The sequence below is a fragment of the Ranitomeya variabilis genome, chromosome 4 (genome assembly GCF_051348905.1).
Source record: "Ranitomeya variabilis isolate aRanVar5 chromosome 4, aRanVar5.hap1, whole genome shotgun sequence".
NCBI lineage: Eukaryota > Metazoa > Chordata > Amphibia > Anura > Dendrobatidae > Ranitomeya > Ranitomeya variabilis.
This window is the reverse complement of record NC_135235.1, coordinates 287185018-287206363: the sequence shown is the minus strand read 5'-3', so window position 1 is coordinate 287206363 and position 21346 is coordinate 287185018. Positions and strand designations below refer to the sequence as shown.

Here is a 21346-nt window from a genome sequence, read left to right as displayed (position 1 = left end):
CTGGTCATCCGGTATCCTCTCCACATCGGCTTCCCATTGGGCCTTGATATTAAGGGGAAACTTTTTCAAATATGCAGTGAGCAAGAGTTTACATAAGCAAGAAATAAGGCCTCTACTGGTTCCCTCCCTCTTTACCCATTCAGTCATTGGATTAGGCCTTATGGCCAGGTCTTTGGACTTCCGCTGTACTGTATATGCATGCCTGAGTTGCAAAAATCTATAGATGAGTCGATGAAGTATATTAAACTCACTTTGCAGCTGCTCAAATTGTTTTAGATTGCTTCCAGTTTGGATTTGGGCTAAAGTGTAGACCCCACTCTCTTCCTACTCAGAACATCCCTAACTTCATGAACTCTGGCAACAGAAAGTTATGCCATAATTGCGTAAATGCCGTGCAACCAGAAAAATCTAACAGCGTTTTTACTCTGTCCCACACTTAATATATCATAGATAGCATCGGTACGTGGGACGACGATCTCCACCCTCCACCTCAGCTACCACAAAATATAGATGTCCACTTCTCACCAGCTAACTGACCTGATCCCATCCTTTCAACTGTTGGATTTGAGCAGTCAGACAATAAATCCATGTATTAGGAATGGCTAACTCCCCGTCTGTTTTACCCCTCTGAAGGTGTTCTAACTTCATTCTGGCCTGTTGCTTGTTCCAAAATAATAATCTAAAGAGCCTATGGGCTTTTTGAAAATAGTATTTTGGAATCCGTATAGATGAAGAGTGCAAAATATATAGCAGTTCGGGCCTTAACACAATTTTTACTAGGTTACGTCACTCCGCAACCAAGAGGGGCAGATCTGTCGTGAAGTGTAGTCAAATTCAGGGGTATGTAGTCTTGCGGTCTACCCGTGACTCAAGTATTTAAATTCCTTCACCATTTGGATGTTCGAAGGATCCAATCACTTTGTATCTTGAAACAGGTTTAGGGGCATAAAGACTGATTTGTTCCAGTTGATGAGAAGGTCTGACCATTTTCAGAATTCCCTCAGAATAGCCATTAGCAGTTGAATTCAAGAAATAGGAGCAAATCGTCCACATAGAGAGATATGCGCTCCTCCACCTCTCCCACCCTATACCCCCTTTAACCTCCTAACCTCTAACCTCCTTTAAGACACAACAAGGGTTTAATGGCAATGGCAAAAAGGAGGGGAGACAGGGAACATTCCAGTCATGGTCCCCTCCCCAGTTCCACCCCATCCGATAGACTTGTCTTTCACTAACCCCGATTCTAGAAGTTGGTTCATTGTACATCAGTTTGATAAACGTGATAAAGTTGGGTGCAAAGTGCATTCCGTATAGAATGATCTATCTTTAGTGTACCTGAAATTTAGATCTTCTTCATCCTTCCTTTTGCTGACATCACAGCTGGCAATGAAGCAGGGTATTATAAATTTATCAAACCTTCCCGTGAACCTTTGGTAGATGGAGACTCGGGCAGCTGAATATTCATCCGAGCTGAAATAAATAAGAAACAAGACCTCAGAAATCAAATCAAACCCATGAACCACTTCAAAAAAAGAAGATACGGTATATTACAATCTTCCTGCTCTGAGGAGAAGTCTGAGCTAAAAGCAGTTCACTGAGACCACTACTTCAAGAATACAGTTCTGGTATCAGAAGAAGTATGCCATGAGATTACTTATAGCTTCAGCCCACAAAATTTAACAGTGTGTTCAAGTGATCTGGCCAGCTTGTATCAGTGCTCTCCAGTGGTCTGGCTAGCTTGTTACAGTGCGCTCCAGCAATCTGTTCCGCTTGTAACAGTGCGCTCCAGTGACCTGGCCAGCTTGTAACAGTGTGTTGCAGCGATCTGGTTAGCTTGTAGATGCAATCTAACGATCTGGCCAGCTTGTAACAGTGCGCTCCAGTGATCTGGCCAGCTTGTAACAGTGCGTTGCAGAGATCTGGTTAGCTTGTAGATGTAATCTAACGATCTGGCCAGCTTGTAACAGTGCGCTCCAGCGAACTGGCCAGCTTGTAACAGTGTGCTCCAGCGAACTGACCAGCTTATAACAGTGAGCTCCAGCGAATTGGCCAACCTGTAACAGTGCGCTCCAGCGAACTGGCCAGCTTGTAACATTGTGCTCCAGCCAACTGGCCAACTTGTAACAGTGCGCTCCAGCCAACTGGCCAACTTGTAACAGTGCGCTCCAGCAAACTGGCCAACTTGTAACAGTGTGCTTGAGCGAACTGGCCAGCTTGTAACAGTGTGCTGTAGCGATCTGGCCAACCTGTAACAGTGCGCTCGAGCGAATTGGCCAGCTTGTAACAGTGCGCTCCAGCAAACTGGCCAGCTTGTAACAGTGCGCTCCGGCGAACTGGCCAACTTGTAACAGTGTGCTGTAGCGATCTGGCCAACGTGTAATAGTGAGCTCCAGAAATCTGGAAAGAGCTTGTAAGTCCCGGGTGAGTTGGTCCAACGCTGCTAGACTGCAGAAGTAGCTGGTAACCTAGGCAATGAGCTGTAACCAATAAAATTAAAAATCCTTCTATTCTTGAGACTGTAGAGGATTTTTAATAACTAATTTATTATTTGTACATGCACTTTGCAATTTTACCAACCCCTGAATTATGATTTATTAGGTTACGCTTGAGGTTAAACCAATGACAAGTTATAGTTTGTATTACAAATATTCTTACTCTACTTTGATATCTTCGATCTTAGGTAACTCAGTCAGGACCTGAACTGTCGACTTTAGGGACTTCTCCTTTGGCACCTCCTTAGGAGACGCAAGTTGTTTTCGCTTACCCTTCTTTGAGGAAACTTCTCTTCTTTCTTTTTTGATCTGAAACAGAATAATAAGTATCCACATCTAAATATTACATATCATCGTTCTAGTTTATTGAAAACATGTTTATCAAGTTGACATTAAATTTGAATTTTCGGCAGCAAGCCTTTTTTAAATATTTTTTTATGGGTCAGATATGTACAAAGAGACTCTGTGTTATAACTGCAGCTCAAACAGTAACTTGTTAAAAAATAAAGAGATAAAATATAAAAAATATATTTTACTATTAAAGAAGTATTCCCATCTCCAAGATCCTATCCCAATATGTAGTAGGAGTAATAATATTAATATTAGCAAATACCTCCAATTAGAAATGTAGTATAGTTTTTCTGATTCACTATGTCTCTTTCCTCATGTGCAGGCATTGCAGGACCTTAGGTATAAATGTTACGGCCACTAGCAGCTAGCTGTCACAGTATCAGTGGTCGTAACCATGGATACCTAAGCTTCTGCAATGCCTGTAGATGGGGAAAGAGACATAGTGAATCAGAAAAACTATACTACATTTCTAATTGGAGGCGTTTGCCAATATTATTATTATTACACCTACTACATATTGGGATATCTTAGAGATGGGAATGCTCCTTTAATTCAAGTTACAAAACAAACATCTCCTACATACATGAATACTGAATTATGATGAATTTGCGCGATATAGTCTTAAAGAAGACCTGTCACCAGATCAAAAGTTTTTGCTCTTATTTAATTCCTGCTGCTCTGCTGAGTGCTCAGTTTTTTTGTTTGTTTTTTAATCCGTCATACGGTTCAAGAAATATGGGCTTTTTTAATTAGTTCTAATTGTATGGTCTTTACCTAGGGGGCGTGGCTCACAGGGAAACAAGGTAGAACAGCAAAATGACACACCCATGAGGATCCTGTGAGACTGCACAATAGGGAACAAGGGCTGCACAGGTGCCACAGGCTGTGGGGATGACATCAGACATGTCCATAAAGGCAGGAAGATAGCGATTGTGGGATCAGAGGAGGTGCGGACCATGGTCTGGAGGTACCCATCAGACCGGATGGCACAGATCAGCATAAAACGCGGGAGAATAAATGTTAATTTTTTTTAGGTGTATGGGGCAGCTGATGACTTATGAATACTTTGCTGGAGTCCTATTAAAGATAACTGAATGGTAGTGGTTATAGTTTGTATATATTATTTATAAATATATTTCACACAACCTCTAAAATATGTATATAAATTTATGTATTCGAAAATACATTTATTTTTACACAGCGAAGTGACATAAACTCTGCACAGATGCGGGAGGGTCTGACACAGAGATTGTGGTAATGCATTATGCTTGCTGAACGGCCGAAAGGATTAAGATCAAAGTAATTAAAAAATCCAGTGTAGAGATTGTTGTGACAATTTTGAGACATTCAGCACAAGTCATGATAATTCCTGTTCCCTACAGGGCGATGTTAATTAATCCCATGTTATTTCCTGCCTCCAGAATAATATACTGCTGACATCTGTGGTTCACAGGCTGACACCAATTTGTCTTGTTAGTCCTCGGTAAGACAATATTTTTGCACCAGTCTAAAATAAGAGAAAAATACTAAGTGTTTATGATGTCGGAAGAACATGAAGTGAACCCATATAAAACTCTGAAATCGTTTGTGTGCACACAACTGCAGCTCGTAAATGTCAGTAGTTACTTTCTAGACATTACTGTATACAGACAGTGTAGTAAAAGAAGGACAACAGTGTAATAAAAGACAAGATTGAAAAGACTTAAGACTAATGTTACAAAGCACCAGATTTCCTGACCTCAATTTTGTATACAGGTGGAAATCTTCAAATGACATGAATCCCCTTGGGGCCATGTTTTTTTTTACTTCTATATATGTATATTTGGTTACAAAGCATTTTCACAAAACATTATTACTTTACAATTTGAACCGACTGTTTTCTACAGCTTCGATGACAGTACACAGCCGACTGCAGAATGAGTTAATCTCATCTCACATGTGCAGTTTGTTTAAAAAAAACAAACAAAACTTCACCACCCCTTCCCCAAGTCCACTTCTTTGTCCCCGCCACTGTTACCGATGTTTGCTATTGTCTGCATCGCTGATGTCATGCCGAAAACACTGTAGCCAATAACTGAGCTCAGCAGCTGTCAACTCTGTTGTCGGGTGTCCCGGGACCAGGGGCTGCTTCCCGCTCCCTAACACTAGCGGCGCCCTAGCTCGCCCTGTTCCATGGATTACTTCTGATGGTGAAGACGCCAGGGCCACGTTTATTGCCTTTGCTTCCGCCCTCAGAGTGGAGTAGTAGTGCACCATAATACACTAACCAGACTAACAAGGTAATACGAACAGGAATAACGAAAAATACGAATCATACAAATATGCTCACCCAAACAACCGTGGTAAACACCAAGGAGCGGAGGATGGGGTTAAACCAAAGTAGGAGGAGAAAGAGAATTATCACACTTCCAAAACCTAGCAACAGTCACAGATAAATTCACCAAACGCCTTCTCCAATAATAACCACTAAAAACCTCCAGCCATGGATCATAAGCTTTCTCTGACAATGAGTGCTAGCCAGGGCCCAGACTATATAGGCGATGGGAGTGGCTAACAGTGCACAGCTGAGAGCCTTAATGCAGGAAAGCTTCCAGGAGCTCTCAACAGAGCAGATTAACCCCTGCACCAATAAAAGAAACCTGAACTGTTTAATATGAAAGTGAAGTGCTTCTAATCAGTGCAGGAGTAGGAGAAATCACACGGTCCAGTCTTCTGGCACCTCTCTGGTGCGGTAAGCTCGGGACATCATCTTTACCTGAGTTGATTTCACAAGCTGTCGATGTGATGCCAGTGCTGCAGACAAAAACACATACCGGAAGCAGCAGTGCAGACTCATTACTGGACCAGAGGATGATGAGTAAAGCACAGTTATTTATTTCTTTCTTTATTTTTTTTTTTTAAACAACAGTTGGATGAGGGGGTTTCTGAAACCAGAAAATTCCTTTAAAGGGAATGTTTGGCCTTAGGCTACAGGTCTGCAATCACTCTGTGCTGTATGGATTCTTTTCTGGTACCGGGAGTGGCTGGCACGTGATTTTTTATTTTTATATATGTATGTATATATATATTTGCCTAACATGCAAAGGAAATGTATCATCTTCAACTTTAGGCCTTTAAGAGATCATTTCATCTTCAACTTGTTTAACTGTTCACAATAACAGTAATTTTGACCAAACTTTTCCATGCCACTGTAGCCTTTATCTCTCCTCTCTTCAACCATCTTCCAATCTTATTTATGACCAAATCAATGTTCAATTTTACCAGTCATAAATCACCTTAGAAGATGGTTCGGAAGAGAAAATTTTAAACTGGTTGTCCACTCTTAATACACTTTTAAAAAAAATGTGCCAATAGACCCTTGCAGCTGCTCTGCATTGCTGCCGGTGTTCCCCCACTGGCTTTCTTAGCTACCTCTTCCAACAGAGGACATCAAAGGACCGCTGCAGCCAATCAGCAACCATTGATTCCTTTAAGAAGTTACATTCTGTCTGGTCTGGAAGTAAAGGCAAACAGACTGTTTCTTTCATTTTTAAAATGGTTTTTAGTAGTGAACAACCACTTTAATGAGATGAAAGGGAGTTCACAGGAAAGGTTTGGGAATTTATTTAAAAAACTTTGCTACACATGACACAGATTAGAGTTTACAAACCAAGTTTTCACTTTCCACAACAGGTTCTGACTTTTTATCTAGGAGGGCTTTAGTTTCAATTGCTCGACGAAGCATCCGCAGGGCTTCCTCCTTAACTTCTTGATCCAAAAGTGTTGGTTTAAAGGATACCTGGATCAAGCATCTCTAGGATAAACAGAGTAAAAAAAAAACAATACCGGTCAAACATTTGGACGCACCTATTCATGCAATGCTTTTCCTTGAAACAGGCCCATTGTAGATGCAGACTAAGGGTATGTGCCCACGTTGCGGATTCTGCTGCGGACTTTTCCGCAGCGGATTTGGAAAATCCGCAGTGCAAAACCACTGCGGTTTTCACTGCGGATTTTCTCACGGTTTCTTCTGCGGATTCCTCTGCAGGTTTTCAACTGCACTTTCCTATTGGTGCTGGTTGAAAACCGCTGCGGAATCCGCAGAAAGAATTGACATGCTGTGGAAAATAATCCTCCGCGTTTCCGCGTGGATTTTTCCGCAGCATGTGCACAGCGTTTTTTTTCCCATATGTTTACATGGTACTGTAAACTTAGGGAAAACTGCTGCGGATCCGCAACATCAAATCCGCTGCGGATCCGCAGCAGAATCCGCAGAGTGTGCACATACCCTAAAAGCAGCAAAGCCACCAAGGAGCAGATATGGAAATATCCAGAAACTGAGGGCAGCTCACGTATATATCAGATTCCGGCATTTATAGTGCTGGACGCATTCTGGAAAGTTTAAGATGTTCTCTAAAAGTGGAAATCAGCTAGACCATGACTACTTTATGCTGCCCTGGCTCAGACAAGACCTGAAAAGTTCCAGTCTAATCCGCAGCATGTCAATTTATACAGTTTTTTTTACCATAGATTTAATCTATTTCAATGAGCGGGATGAAGATAAAATTGAATGTGAATCTGCTGAAAAAAAAGCAAATGCAACAAAATGTTGATTTAATGCATGCAAATTTTGCTGCAAATCAGGAATAGGATCTACAAAGAATATCTTTTGTTGCAAATGAAGTCTAATGTGGATGTAACCTGAAGAATAATCAGATCACGAAAATCAATAATATCTGGTAACGGCCATTTATGGATACTGCAGCTTAGCTTTCGTTGAAGTGACTGGGACTGTATCTCATTAATGGGACTTTTGTTGGCTCTCGATCTAGAGATCTGTGCTGGTACCAGCTGCCAGACATTGACTTTGCACTCTAAACTTTTTGAGTATTCTTAGTAGTGCTTTCATTTTACCTTTCCGGGCAAAACAGTGCCAACCGATGGCGATACGGAGATGGGAGAGTCTTCAGGCAACTGGAATTGAAAAGAAGTGGGCCCAACTGGTGCAATCTCCCCCTTGCCGATCCTTGGTACGGGATGAGTGAACTCATTACAACTAGTATGCGAATTGACAACATAGATGGTTGCAGTGGACGTGTCATTTAAAGCTGTGGCTGAGAACTGAACCAAGGAATGAGAAAGCTCCAGAGGTGGATGGACACCAATGGCTTTACAGGAGATCTTGAACTGTCTGAAAAAAAAAGAAACTAAGGATTAGTATATTGCAAGGGTTTAACACATAAAATTATCCTTGGGTCAGAACTTAGGATATGTGATATCAACTAAATCAGTGAGGGTCCAACCTCTGAGACCTCCACTGATCGCCAGAATGGGGTAACTCTGCCCCTTCTTTCAATAAGAGACGCTTAAGTGGCAATGCTTTTATGTGCGAAACTGCTCCACATTTTTCTGCTACGTTTCGTATGCATGGTTTTTTAGGCATGCCCACCAAAATATGTTTTAGCAATCTGCTAGGTTTTTCATCATTTTTTTTTAATGCATTTCTCACTTTTTTATACAGATTTTACACATTGGTCTTTTTTAATGCAAAAATTCTGGACTTTAAAAACAGAACTGCAATTTTACATTTGTTTTTTTTTTCAGGATTGCTAGAACAGGTTATTGGTTAAAAAACAAACAAACCCTAAACCTAGAAAACCCACACAGGTATGGTCTTTCGGCAGATCACATCCAGTTTGCTTAAAGGGGACCTGTCACCCCTCCCCCCAGGCATTTTTAACTAAAAGAGCCAGCTTGTGCAGCACTAATGCTGCATTCTGTCAAGGTGGCTCTTTTAATTGGGGTCCCTGCTAACGCTGAACTATTAGTTTTTAGAATTTGCCTTTCCTACCTGTAGTTTGTCAGGGGGGGGCATGTCTTTTCCGCCCGGACACAAACGCCTCCCAGCCATCACTCAGGGCCTCCATGCGCCGGGTGCCGCCTCCACTTCCTTCTTTAACGTCCCTGACGCCTGCGCTGTAAGTTTTTTTTTCGGGCATGCGCAGTTTGCGCTGCCTTTCGACTCCCATCACATGATGGGAACTTACAGCGCAGGCATCGGGGACTTTAATGAAGGTGGCTCTTTTAGTTAAAAACGCCGCGCCGGGGGGGTGACAGGTTCCCTTTAAAATGCACAAAAACTCGGTGGGAAAACCCTTTTTCGGGGGTAAAGATGGCTGGACTTTACAGTACCATAGACCTGAATGAGATGTCTGACATCTCATGCACATGCTGCTTATTTTTTTCTTTGCGGATTTGCACCATCATTTTTTTTCCAAGTTTGCAGCAAGTCAAGTCTTTCAGCGTTTTTGCAGCTTTTTTCATCCATACAAAATAATGGCAAAAAAAGCCCAAAGTATTTTCTACAAACGCTCTGGTTTTTGGTTTCGAAAAACCTACTGCAAATACTCAAAATGTGCACATAGCCTTATAGAGAACACATGAGTGCTCGGCCAATCGGAGTTCTCATGTATGGAGAAAGTCAAGAGAGATGGCTTTTGGTCGAACGATCGTTTGGCTACCAACTATGTATATATATATGGGGGACTTTCATCTTGCAATTCCACATAATCATGTCATTCAGTTCTGGAAACCTGAATTTTCAGAATCTCCAGATTAATTAGCACACTACTGCAACAAAGAAAATAGGAAAGGAGGGTTAAACTCGATGTGCAATCGGGCTCAATATTTCAGGTCATAAGGCAAAGTCACAAAACAGCCAGGAACATATGAAGAACATCTTGTAAATGACTATAATACCATTTACGTATATGAATTTCCAATTAACCATAATGAATACAATGCTCTTTTACAACAACATTTGAAAAAAAATAACAGTTTCCACTTACCTATTAATAGCCGATTTGCAAATGAGGTCAAAATTATATTCTCCAGCTTTTGGTGCCTTCAATATTATATCCAGTGTAATTGTTTCCAAGGGAAGGAGAGTTCCAAAGCCGTCATTTGGCTGGATATCTACATACTATAAATCAACAGAAAGATCAATCTGACAAATGCAATCTGCCGCATTTATCATCTGCCAGCCAAAATACACCTACTTGTCAATTTTCCATACATATATGAAAATATGTAAGCCAAATTATTATAGTTTTTAAAGCAATATTTGAGTTACCATAAAACATTTTGCTCTGGGAAGGCTCTCGGAGCAAAAGCTGAACGTAATCGTAGGGGCACATTTGCCCAACATATTTCAAAATGGTTCAAGCTTGAATTCACAGTACATATTTTAGTGTTGGAAGTGTGGTGCAGGGGTAGACAAATCAATAGTGCATCTGCACATGGTTCCAGGAGGTAAATGGGTCCACTTCCACCTTCAAAGCAGCAAGGAGCTTCTGTCACACACCCATAAACGGTGCTCTATGATGAGCTATTGGACTAAAAAGATCCCATATACTGTTCTTTCACAGGGTCCCTCTTGATTCTGTGTCTGTCCAAAGTTTGGCGAGCTGACTGGGGCGGTACACCTGTCAAACCGTAACGCAGGTGTCCTAAGGCGAGCTCAGGGAGGCCAGAAACCTCCCGTGGTGCAGAACATTTTCTAAGTGTACTGCAATGAATTAGACCAGAAATAAAACTGAAGGTGACTGGACACATAGACACAGTAAACATTGTTTCTGTTTATTTTCACTCTCACCCTCATAGTCCTTCACTTCCTACTAACCCGACTAATTCCTACACCTAGTAATTAACTGGTCATCTCTCCCACCATCCTATCCCTCCATCTCATCTCCTCCTCAGAACTGTTCCTCAACATAAAATCCTGCCCTCATCATCTCCTGCCTCAACTACTACAACCTCCTGCTCTGTGGCCTCCCTTCTAAAACTTTCCCACCCCTCAAATCTATCCTAAACTCTGCAGCCTGGCTAATCCACCTGTCCGCCCGCTATTCCCTGGCCAATCCCGTCATTGGCTCCCAATTGTGCAGAGACTCCAGTCGAAAACCCTAACCATTGCATACAAAGCCATCCACAACCTGTCTCCTCCATAATTGGTAACCTCGTCTCCCAATACTTACCTGCACGCAACCTCCGATCCTCACAAGATCTCCTTCTCTACTCCCCTCTTATTTCCTCTTGCCATAATCGCATACAAGATTTCTCTTTTCCATCCCCCCTACTCTGGAACTCTCTACCCCAACATATCAGACTCTCGCCTACCGTGGAAACGTTCAAGAGAAACCCGAAGACCCAACTCTTCCGACAAGCCTACAACCTGCAGTAATCCTCATTCCATCATACCGCTGGACGACCAGCTCTCCCTTCACCTACTGTATTCTCACACATCCTCTGTAGACTGCGAGTCCTCATGGACAGGGTCCTCTCTCCTCCTGTACCAGTCTGTGACTCGTTTTGTTCAAGATTATAGTACTTGTTTTTTATTATGTATTCCCTTTTCCACATGTAGAACACCATGGAATAAATGGCACCGTTGAATGATATGGCACACGTGGTTGCGGCATTTTACAAGTTAACCAATATGACACATACCTCCGGTATTCCCATAAATCCAAACTCTTGTGGCAGAATAGACTTGTTTGATAATTGAATGGAAGCCTGAACGGCCTCATAGATTGTACAGTGGCCAAAATCGACTTCTTTTGGATTTATTTCTAAATCTGATGTGGTTACTACTGCATTAACAGTGAAGGAAACAGGTCGGGTCTGAAAAAAAAAAAAAAAAAAGCTGGGTTGACATCACATGTGTTAATGTATTTTCTCTAGATCTTATCCAGTATTCACACGTTATCCCACAAGGTCATATATTCTGGATTATAACATACGTTCGATAGCAACAATTGGAGCAAAATCCAGAATTGTCCCTAGTTCCATGTATTCTGATACAACACAATAAATCACTCTGATAGCAAGTATCTGGCTTGAACACTGTGTGATCTTTGGTTACTAAAATTTTGCTCAACATTTTGCTCATAAATATTCACATGATCAAACTGCTGGACCATAACCACAGTCAAATATGCTCATAAGTTTAACCCCTTGCCTCCGTAGCCAATTTTCGTTTTTTGCATTTTTTCCTCTTCCAAGAGCCATATCTTTTATATTTTTCAGGTGTCATAGCCGTAAGAAGGCATAAAATATTACAGGGCGAGTTTTAGTTTTTAATGACGCCATAAAATGTACTGGGAAAAAAAAACTGTAAAAAAATTCCAATGTGGGATGAAATGGAAATAAAATGCAATTTAATATGATTCTCCAGCTCAGAACAATTTCAAAAATACCAATATTGTATAGATTTTAGTAGAAGAAATGATGACAAAAATTGAGGAAAAAAAGGTATGTGTTGCCATTATACGAGACCTGGAATGTTTTTATTTATCCATCAAAGTTGCTGTATAAGGTCTTTTTTTGCGTGGTGAGCTAATGGTTTTATTGATACCGATTTAGAGTATATACGGTACATTGTTTTGATTGCTTTTTATTGGATTTATTATTTTTTTAATTTTTTTTTACAGGAGACATGGGCTTCAATGGATTATCGGCATAAAGGTGAGTATAACTTAGTTTTTTGTTTTTAAATAACTGTGTAAAACAGGGTGGTAAGTTTTATTTCAAATAAAGGATTTTATTCTTGCTGTGTGTGTTTATTTCAAAACTTACTATGGGGTTACCAATGGGGGCATCTCCATAACTAACCCCCCGAGCTTGATGTCAGCTGCCAATACAAAGCTAACATCAACCCTATTACCCCAATTTCCACCTGACCAGGGCAAATGGGAAGAGCGGGGCTAAGTGCCAGATTTGGCGCATCTTATGGATGCGCCATTTCTGTGGTGGCTGATGTTGGTAACCTGGTAGGGTGGAAAATATCTATGGCCCCTTCCCAGGCTATTAATGTCAACCCACAGCTGTCTGTTTAGCTGGTTTGAATTTATAGCGGGACCCTACGTCATTTTTTTTCTGAGGTCCCCCGTAAATTCACCAGTATAGACTAAGCAAACAGCTGTGAGCTATTATTAATAGCCTGGGAACCTTTTGGGATATTGTCACTTTTCCCAGATTACTAACATCAGCCCCCAGCAGTGGGCTTTCCCTCTGCAGGTTATTAAAATTACACGGGAGCCCACGCCATTTTTTTTATTGTTAATTTTACACAGAATGTACACAGCATATACTGAATACAACTCCCATCATTGTCGCCTGGTTGCGCTCATCACAGGGAGACCAGGCGACAATGAAGAGAGCTGACTGGGATCAGCAAGAACTGTACCGCTTCTTCCCAGGTGCCGGTACGTACCCCACGGACACACGGATGTGATACACGGGCAGCAAACAGATATACGGATGTCACATAAGTACATACAGATGGCACACAAACATGGACCATGGATCTCACCAGTACTGTTTTTTCCTGTAGAGGACATGTGAAGGAGGCCTTGCTATGTGAATTAGCCAAATCTGGACAATTTTGGCATGAGATATTATAAAAAATAGTTTTCATATGGATAAACGTTCAGCATGATTTGCACACTTCTTGGAAGGCACACGCATCCTCCTGCAGCCATTACTCAGCAGACAATTACTTAATAAAACCTTTTATGCTAATACACATTTAGCCTCCCTGCAATTCTCTACAAGAGACATTTCTTGTCTTTGAAGGTCTCTTACAACAAATACATAAAAAATGCTTTTTATACTTAATTACACTGATATGAATGTCTAACAAGAGTCCTTGGCTCACAGTGAGATCTGTATGTCGTTACTGAAGAATATCCTTATGCTCCATTACAAAGCGTCCAATGCATTAAGTACCCACAATTTTATATTTGAAATGCAATGATAAAATGCTACTTTTCACGTACTTAATAGAATAAGAAGTTTTATAAGTGATTTTAATGCTATTCGCGTGATAATCACATTTTTAATCAACTCAGTGGGAGCTGAAGCATAAACTATCAATGCAGCACCAAAACTTTTAGAAGTATTTCAAAAGTTATATGCTATTTTAATGTGCTTATAACGAGCTATAAAATCACAGTAAAATTAGAAATATTTGTATATTATATCATTTCACCGCCAGGAACCTGCCAGGAACTCTGCCAGGAACCTGCCTCTAGGACTATCATCTTGGCATCATCGCAGGTCAGTTTTTAAATGTAGGAGTTCTTTGCAGCTGATCTGATTCATGCCATCCATGGTTCGATCAGCGTGAATTTGCTGTGGGGTACCTTTGACCCCTTTGTGACCACATCATGTAAAATTATGTTATCTTATCACAGCGTGTGTATGGAACAGGTTCAGGAATTGAGCCCGCACCATACATGGCAGATGCCGGCTGTGTTACACAGGACACACATTTAATTGAAATAAAGCGCTGCTGTCGGCAGCCCCCTGGATCGGGCCACATCCGTAAAAGGAACCTAAGAGACTATTTATTAAACAGATAAAAAGTTAATTATATTATTTTATTGACATTTAAGGCTAAATGACACAAAAATACATAATAAAATCAAGGAATTTTATTGTAATAATTTAAAATAAAAAATATGAAAGAAACAAAATAAATTAATAAAATTGTATGTGGGGGCAAAAATAAAATTATATATATATTTAGAGAGAGAGAGAGAGAGAATATAGAAAATATATATTAAGTATAAAGAATTCTCTTGTTTATTTTAGATAGTGGCTGGTATAAAAAATGAATAAATATGTGAAAGTAAACCCTAATAATTAATGCTCAAATAAAGTGCCATATTAGCCATAAACAACTCATTAAAAAACAAAGTGCTTAAAGTAAGATATTAATAAAAAATAAGGGTATACGTGCATAAAAATAAGCGTGCATAAAAATACATATATGGTATGTGTACCCAATCAAAATAAAGTAAACCGTAAAGGGGTCTGCAGTGCCCGCGGGCAACATTAATCTGTCTCAGGGGCTGACCCCTGGTATAAGTGATGAAGTGATCGCAGGTTCAAGGCCCCTAAGGAAACTAAGAAATTAATAATAAATAAATTAAAAGTCCGATCTATTTTGGTATAAAAATTATTTTAACCATACTTTAAATATAAAACAAAAAAAAACAACAAAAAAAAAGTCAAAACACATGAACTGCTGTTTTTCGGCCACTGCACTTACTACAAAACTAAAATAAATAACCAATCAAAACATTATATGTACTCCAAAATGTAACAATAAGAAAACATATGCTAAGTTTGCAAAAATACGCCTTCAAACCAACACAGTGCTCTATAGTCTCATTTTGGCCACCCTGAGCCACTTTATATTCAGAAATATCATTGCTCATTGTTTGTATAACATGTTCAGAGTCATACTGGGAAATGCATTCACATCAGTCTTAGTTCCCTACTACGGACACCAGTGTCAACCAATTAATCTTAGTGGTGTGCCCGTGGTGCATACGAGAATAATATACACCATGAGAAGACATATTGGTACAGTCATTTCCCATGGAAAGGGTTGGGAACACTGACAGCTGATAGCAACCAATCACAGCGCAGCTTTTATTTCACCACAGCAGTTTACAAAATGAAAGCAGAGATCTAATTGGTTGCTATGGGCAACACAGTCTTGAGAAATGAGGCCTAGTCTGATCAGAGCCTCAATGCAATCATTAAACTGACCTGATCGACTACCGATATTGTCAAGGGGGCCTCCAATACTCCAGTCTCTTTATCGAAGTATGCACTGGCATCATGTGAAAGCGAATGCCTAGAAAAAAAGAACGGTCACAGATTTACAAAAACTTGTAGCCATAACGGAAAATCATAATTTCTTACACAATTGTTTAAATTTACAGCATAAGCCATTTCCATACTGAAAAATATAGTTTTATACATAAAAATATCAGTCAGCCAACAAACACCGTGCCGCCATCATTTCCTGACATTCATTCAGAAGAGTAAAAACAATGTAAATGTCAGAAAACAAGATTATTATCCCTGTCAGAGTCAGATGCAAGTTTTACTAGTTATTTACTTGGTTCTATATAAATAATTGGGAAGAATTAAATCAAAATCAATGAAAAAAACACAAATATTAATTTTGAGAAAAGAACTTAGAAGGAGTCTGTGATCCCAAACTGACAATATAAATTAATACAGCCCCTATAAAAAAAAATAAAATCGCTCCTTTAGGAGTATGTTCACTCCTAGTCTCTTACTTATATTTTTTCCATTAAAAAAATGCCATAAAAAGCGCTGATAAAATGCTAAAAAAGGGTCCTTTTCATTTCTATAGAAAAATGACTTGCTGTTTTTCTTTGTTCCACACTTCAGGCTTACAAAAGCGATTCAAAGAAATGAGCACAGCCTTCTTCAGGTGTTTTCAATAGAAGTCAGTGGCAAAGCTCAAGATAAGCCCGGAAGATGATGCCTAAGCGTATTTGCATGTTTTGTATGAATTTCAGTTGTGAAAAAAAACAATAGCGTTTTCTTCATAGTTTTATGGATTTAAAAAAAAGTCCGGATAAAGAAAAATGCTGAAAAAAGGCTCAAGAAACGACCAAAAAAAGACACCTGAAGATGACAAAACGCCAAAGAAACGAATACAGTGTGAACATATCCAAAGGCCCTGATTCATTAAGGATGGTAAGTCGTAACCCTAATGAGGGACATGCAGGAATAAGATGTGCTGAATTCATTAAGAGGCACACGCCAGATAATGAAGTCGGCACGTCTCAAGGGCGGGAATCTGACCACTCCCCATCCCGGCTTCTCCTCTACTGCCAAAAGTCGCAAAATGTTTGTGACTTTTCAAAGTATTATTCACCAGAATTCTGGTGTAAACACTATGCTAAATCGGGGCCTAAGTGTTCTTATCACTACCTCTCTTCTGCAGAAACTGAAGATTATTCAAAACTGCTAATTAGGGGGCTCGGTGCACCCAGAGTGTGGCAAAGAGACTCAGTGCACCTTTCCGCTCACTGGTTTTGCATACCCTACCTCCCTTGCTAGCTATTGACAGCACTGGCTTGCCTGTACCAACTAAAGTGCTTGTTGGGTGCACCCCTGGTGTGACCAAGAGGCTCAGTGCACCGTTTCACTCACTGGTTGTTGTGCATACCCCAGGCCTCCACCACTGGTGGTAGACAGCGCTGATATGCCTGGAGTGAGCACTCTCTACATACAAAGCTCAGGCAAGCCAGAAATTTTCTGAAGATGAGCGGGGGTGGAGGGCGCGTGATGGAGCCTGAGGCTTTTGACTCATGGAAGAGGGTGCACACCTCTTCATGAATCTGGAGGGTTTGGCGAACCCTGGCAAACCTGAACCATGGAGAGAACCATAGCGGATAGATTTTCAACTGCGCTGCCGAAGACACCATATGATGAAAAAGGAAATCCAGGAGGCGATGTGTGGAGAACTGCAATTTTATTAGTCAACGAGCTTCAAAATTCAGACTTCTTCATCAGGACAAAACCTCAAGGTAGTTTTGTCCTGATGAAGAAGTCTGTGAACTTTAAAACGCGTCGACTAATAAAACCGCAGTTCTCTACATATCGTCTCCTGAATTTCCTTTTCCAGGGCAGTTAAAGATCCATCTTCCAAGGTTTTTCTCCTCTTGTATGTTGTATCCTTGGATCTGCAGAAGATGTTTTTCTGAGATTTCTATGGTGTTGTAGTCCCGCAACCCTGCCAGGTGAGCACATCCCTACATCTATTGTTCTCATATCCTCTATCCAGGTAAGACCCTATTTTGAGCTACTGTTTTCCAGTTTTCTCCTATTGCAAACGTGAACCATGTCACTCTTGCCAGGGGGCTCTTTTAGACTGTTTTCACAGGTCCAACATTCGCAGTCCGAGTATGAACCATAATGTCCGGAATGGCCGCAAGTCTCCTAACCAAACTGGACCTCCTCACATATGCCTATGACGCTGACGAGCAGAGGTCAGGACACCCAATTTTGGGCCAGACATTGCGATTTCTATTAAGACCGTAAATGCCGAATGTGTGAAACTTGCCTTAGGCAGCCCTCCACTGATTAGTGTTTTATGACATGTCCTTTTTACAAATTAATAAACACTAATTTGGGACTTCCCCTTATGGGCTCCTTTATACACTACACCATTAATTAAAAAAACGCCATGAATTTACATTTGCAACATGCATTTTTTTCCTCTGGTATTTGTTTTGTTTTTGAAAAGCAAAAAAAGCCAAGAACAGCAATGCAGCCACAAAAATCTTTGTAGAGTATTTATATTTCACTACTGATTTAGATTTAACTTGCACACAAATATGGAATATGGAAAAATACCATGAAAAACGTAGTGTTTTTCACAAAACTATTGTGTACGAAACCTGTCTGTGTGCCTATCTGTAGGAAGGCTCTCATCTGTTTCTCTCGTCCTCCCGTTCCCTTCTAGCAGAAGGTCACTGGCTTTGCTGTCGTTGTGTTGTCATGTGTACGCTGATGGTAATTTGTTTACTGTGCTGTTGGCTTATACTGTACTGCATTGCGGATCATCCTGGTACAGAGTGCAAGTAATAAATGACTCAGATTTTTCTGGTCAAACATGTACAGGTTTAGTTCTGTAGACCACTTAACTTGCATCAATGATTTCTAAAGAATAATGTTTTTGGCTTCAATTATCGTGACACCTGCTTGTACTGATGCACACAATCAACCTGCATCCAAAAGTTAATTAAACTCACATACGCCAGAAGAACATCTACAAGCTGTTCTCCTACTTGGTGGCTGTAGAGTTATCTCTCCGTCCATATGTCACCTTGACATTGACAAATCAGTGACTATGACCCCGAGATTCTCTAATAATAGGACCTTGACAAGACATGGGGGTAATAACAGAGCCAACCCTACATACTATGTATAGTTTACTAAACTGTACTTGATAAGAAACATACAGTACATATATCTTTTGCTCTGCCCTTAAAGAGAATCTGTCAGCAGAGTTTGCTGCCTCATCTGACAGCAGAGTAATGCAGGCAAAGAAGCTGAATCCAACCAGGTATCACTTTACTGGGTTCAGCAGTTCTGACATAATCAGAGCTTTTAGATTTATAATAAAGCAGAGCTGAGAAAGCTAAGCCCGCCCACATCACAGCTAACCCCGCCCACACCAAGCTCTCCGTGTAAAAAGTCCATAGACAGTGAGGTGCCTATCACAGGAGGGGGCGTTGCCACACTAGTGTAGTCCGGAAATGTCAATCCCTTAGTGATAAATCCTTCATAGTTAGTAAACTACAGCACGTACTTTGACAAGTGATGCATCGCTGAATTATGTGTTTCAGCCTCTATCTCCTGCTGGCTTCAGATTACATAGCAAAAACCTGTTGGGAGATTCCCTTTAATAAGTCTAATACAAAAGCTAATTATAAAGACAGGTTCAATCTCTTTTTTTACCTTTTAAGTAACTTTTCTTTCTTGATTTGTGGTCTACGCTGAAGTTTTTTGTGCCAAATTCATCAAAACGCTGCATTTATTAATTTTGCACAAAGCCTAACATTTTCTTTTTTTCTATTTTTCCCTATTTGCACACAGATTTTTTTTGAGACGTTCTTGGAATAGAATCTGAATGGAACTAGAGGAAACTCCAAAACCTCTTCCGAATCTGAAAACTCATCAACAACTTGGGAGTTTCCAATAAGGTTCTGCGCCGTGTGCACACAGACTTTAACTTTTGCTAGCGGGAAAAAGTTGCACATTCTGTTGCAAAAAATGTGACAAAATAACTGGCGCACATAAAATCACTCCAGGGGAGACTGGAGTAAAGTTGCCCTCAAATTTGTGACTTTTTTTTTTAAAAAAAAGGTCAGATTTAATGAATCTGTCTAAAACATCTGGAAAAGCCAAACTGACGTAAAAATAATAAATATCAACTAAACCACAAAAGACAACTTGAAAAAAGGCGCATATCGTTTGATGAATTTGTCGCAAATCAAAAAGTCACCAATTGAGAGATATTCATGAAAAAAAATGGCAGAAATCCAATAATGAATTAGACACAATGCTTTTTTTCACCATAAGAACTATTACTTTGTGAAATTGACTACTCCAAGAACAGAATAAAGTGGCTTAGATGCTTTTTCAGGAGAAAATAAATAATTATGTACATGTGTAAATGTAATTTCTGGATATTTGGTCCAGTGGATCGACAATTGAGATAAGGAAGGTAAGATTAGGGGGCCTTGGATTTGTGCAAAAATGCTGCTACAGGGGGGCAAACACTTTTTCACACATCTGTATTACTATGTGTCATTATTTTCTCTAGTTATCAACAAGCCTGTCATTGGGAATGCGTAGAAAAAGACAAGTTACCGCACAAATTAGTGAAGACTTGCCTAGATCTACCCTGGTAATTCAATGGGATGGGAACCAAGCACTTATTTTGACAGCTCTATTTCTTGTATGAAGCTATAAACTTTCTATTTTCTCAATATCCAGCATTTTTTAGATAAGCAGTTAGCAAAAGGAAACACAAAAAGCTGCAGATCTGTCTTGGTGTCTTGCTATACCACTTACATGTAAGGCTGTCCAATGGGTCCTTAAATAAAAGAGCAAAGACATGGAGAGACCTGCACGGCCAAAGAAACTAAGTAATCTACCGAGTCTGTATATCACGTCCGCGTCAAGATTGTTAAAGCGAACATCGGTCCCTGGTGTGCCCAATCTTGTTTTCTTTCCAAATTGGCATTAACAACTGCACAGTAAGGAAACCACAGATATATAAATCATAGAAATTCAGAGATAGAAGATGACACTTCATTTTTCTTACTTTTTGAAAAGTTGTGCCGTAACATCTTGATTATATGGGATCACTGAAGCGGTGTAAAATATGAGTTTATGTTTTATAGGAAGGGGCCTATGCAAAATGTGATATTACATATTAATAACTCTATTATGTTCCCATTCTGTATTATGGGCTTTTAGAGATTCTACAGGGGGCACAAGACGTGGCTAATTCCACAATTACTTATTTGTTTTCTTAAGGAGGTTCACCCACAGATAATTATTATTTATCCGCAGTTTACGTGGCAAATATATGATTGATGGGGGTCCGACTGATCCAGACAATAAGGGTCCCAACGCCCTGTGTTAATTGACTGATAGTGTGAATCTCTACCCATCGATCCTTTTATTTTTTTTTGGATCTCTGAAAGTAGGACTCCTGATCCCTCACAGAAGTTTGTTGTTAATAAAAAACGAACTGAGCTTTATTCACTCTCCATGGGTCAATAGCTGAGTTACCGCCAATGCTCCCGGTGTATGGTATAGACTGCAGTGCTGACGTTACGTTGACACTGCTGCAGCCAATCAGTGAGCTGAGCAGCTTTTCTCGAGTAGATGGCAAGAGCCACATAGTTCAGTAATTTACTGCAGCATTGTTGATGTGACATCAGCGCATAAGGGCAGATGCAGATGAGCGTATTTTCGGTCTGAGTGTCATCTTCTTAGTCTCTTTAGCAATCTGATTGGGCCACCAAAGTCGCATTTAATACATATTGCTAGTAGAGTCGGTCCGGGCTGATTCGCCCAACTCGGTCCACCAGCTATGTCAGTAATCTGTG

The 21346-nt window shown here is 40.2% G+C and overlaps 1 protein-coding gene across 4 annotated transcripts in view; it reads right to left on the bottom strand.

Annotated features, from left to right (window-relative positions):
- Positions 1-21346, bottom strand: part of CFAP74 (cilia and flagella associated protein 74) — a 153126-nt gene that overhangs the window by 34390 nt on the left and 97390 nt on the right. For all 4 annotated transcript variants that reach the window (XM_077250108.1, XM_077250109.1, XM_077250110.1 and 1 more), the window contains exons 23-29: positions 15444-15531; positions 11331-11504; positions 9671-9804; positions 7737-8013; positions 6493-6636; positions 2656-2801; positions 1336-1470 (exon numbers count right to left, since the gene is read on the bottom strand). In XM_077250108.1, coding sequence (XP_077106223.1) covers positions 1336-1470; positions 2656-2801; positions 6493-6636; positions 7737-8013; positions 9671-9804; positions 11331-11504; positions 15444-15531 — 1098 coding nt within the window. The remainder of the gene's footprint in view (positions 1-1335; positions 1471-2655; positions 2802-6492; positions 6637-7736; positions 8014-9670; positions 9805-11330; positions 11505-15443; positions 15532-21346) is intronic.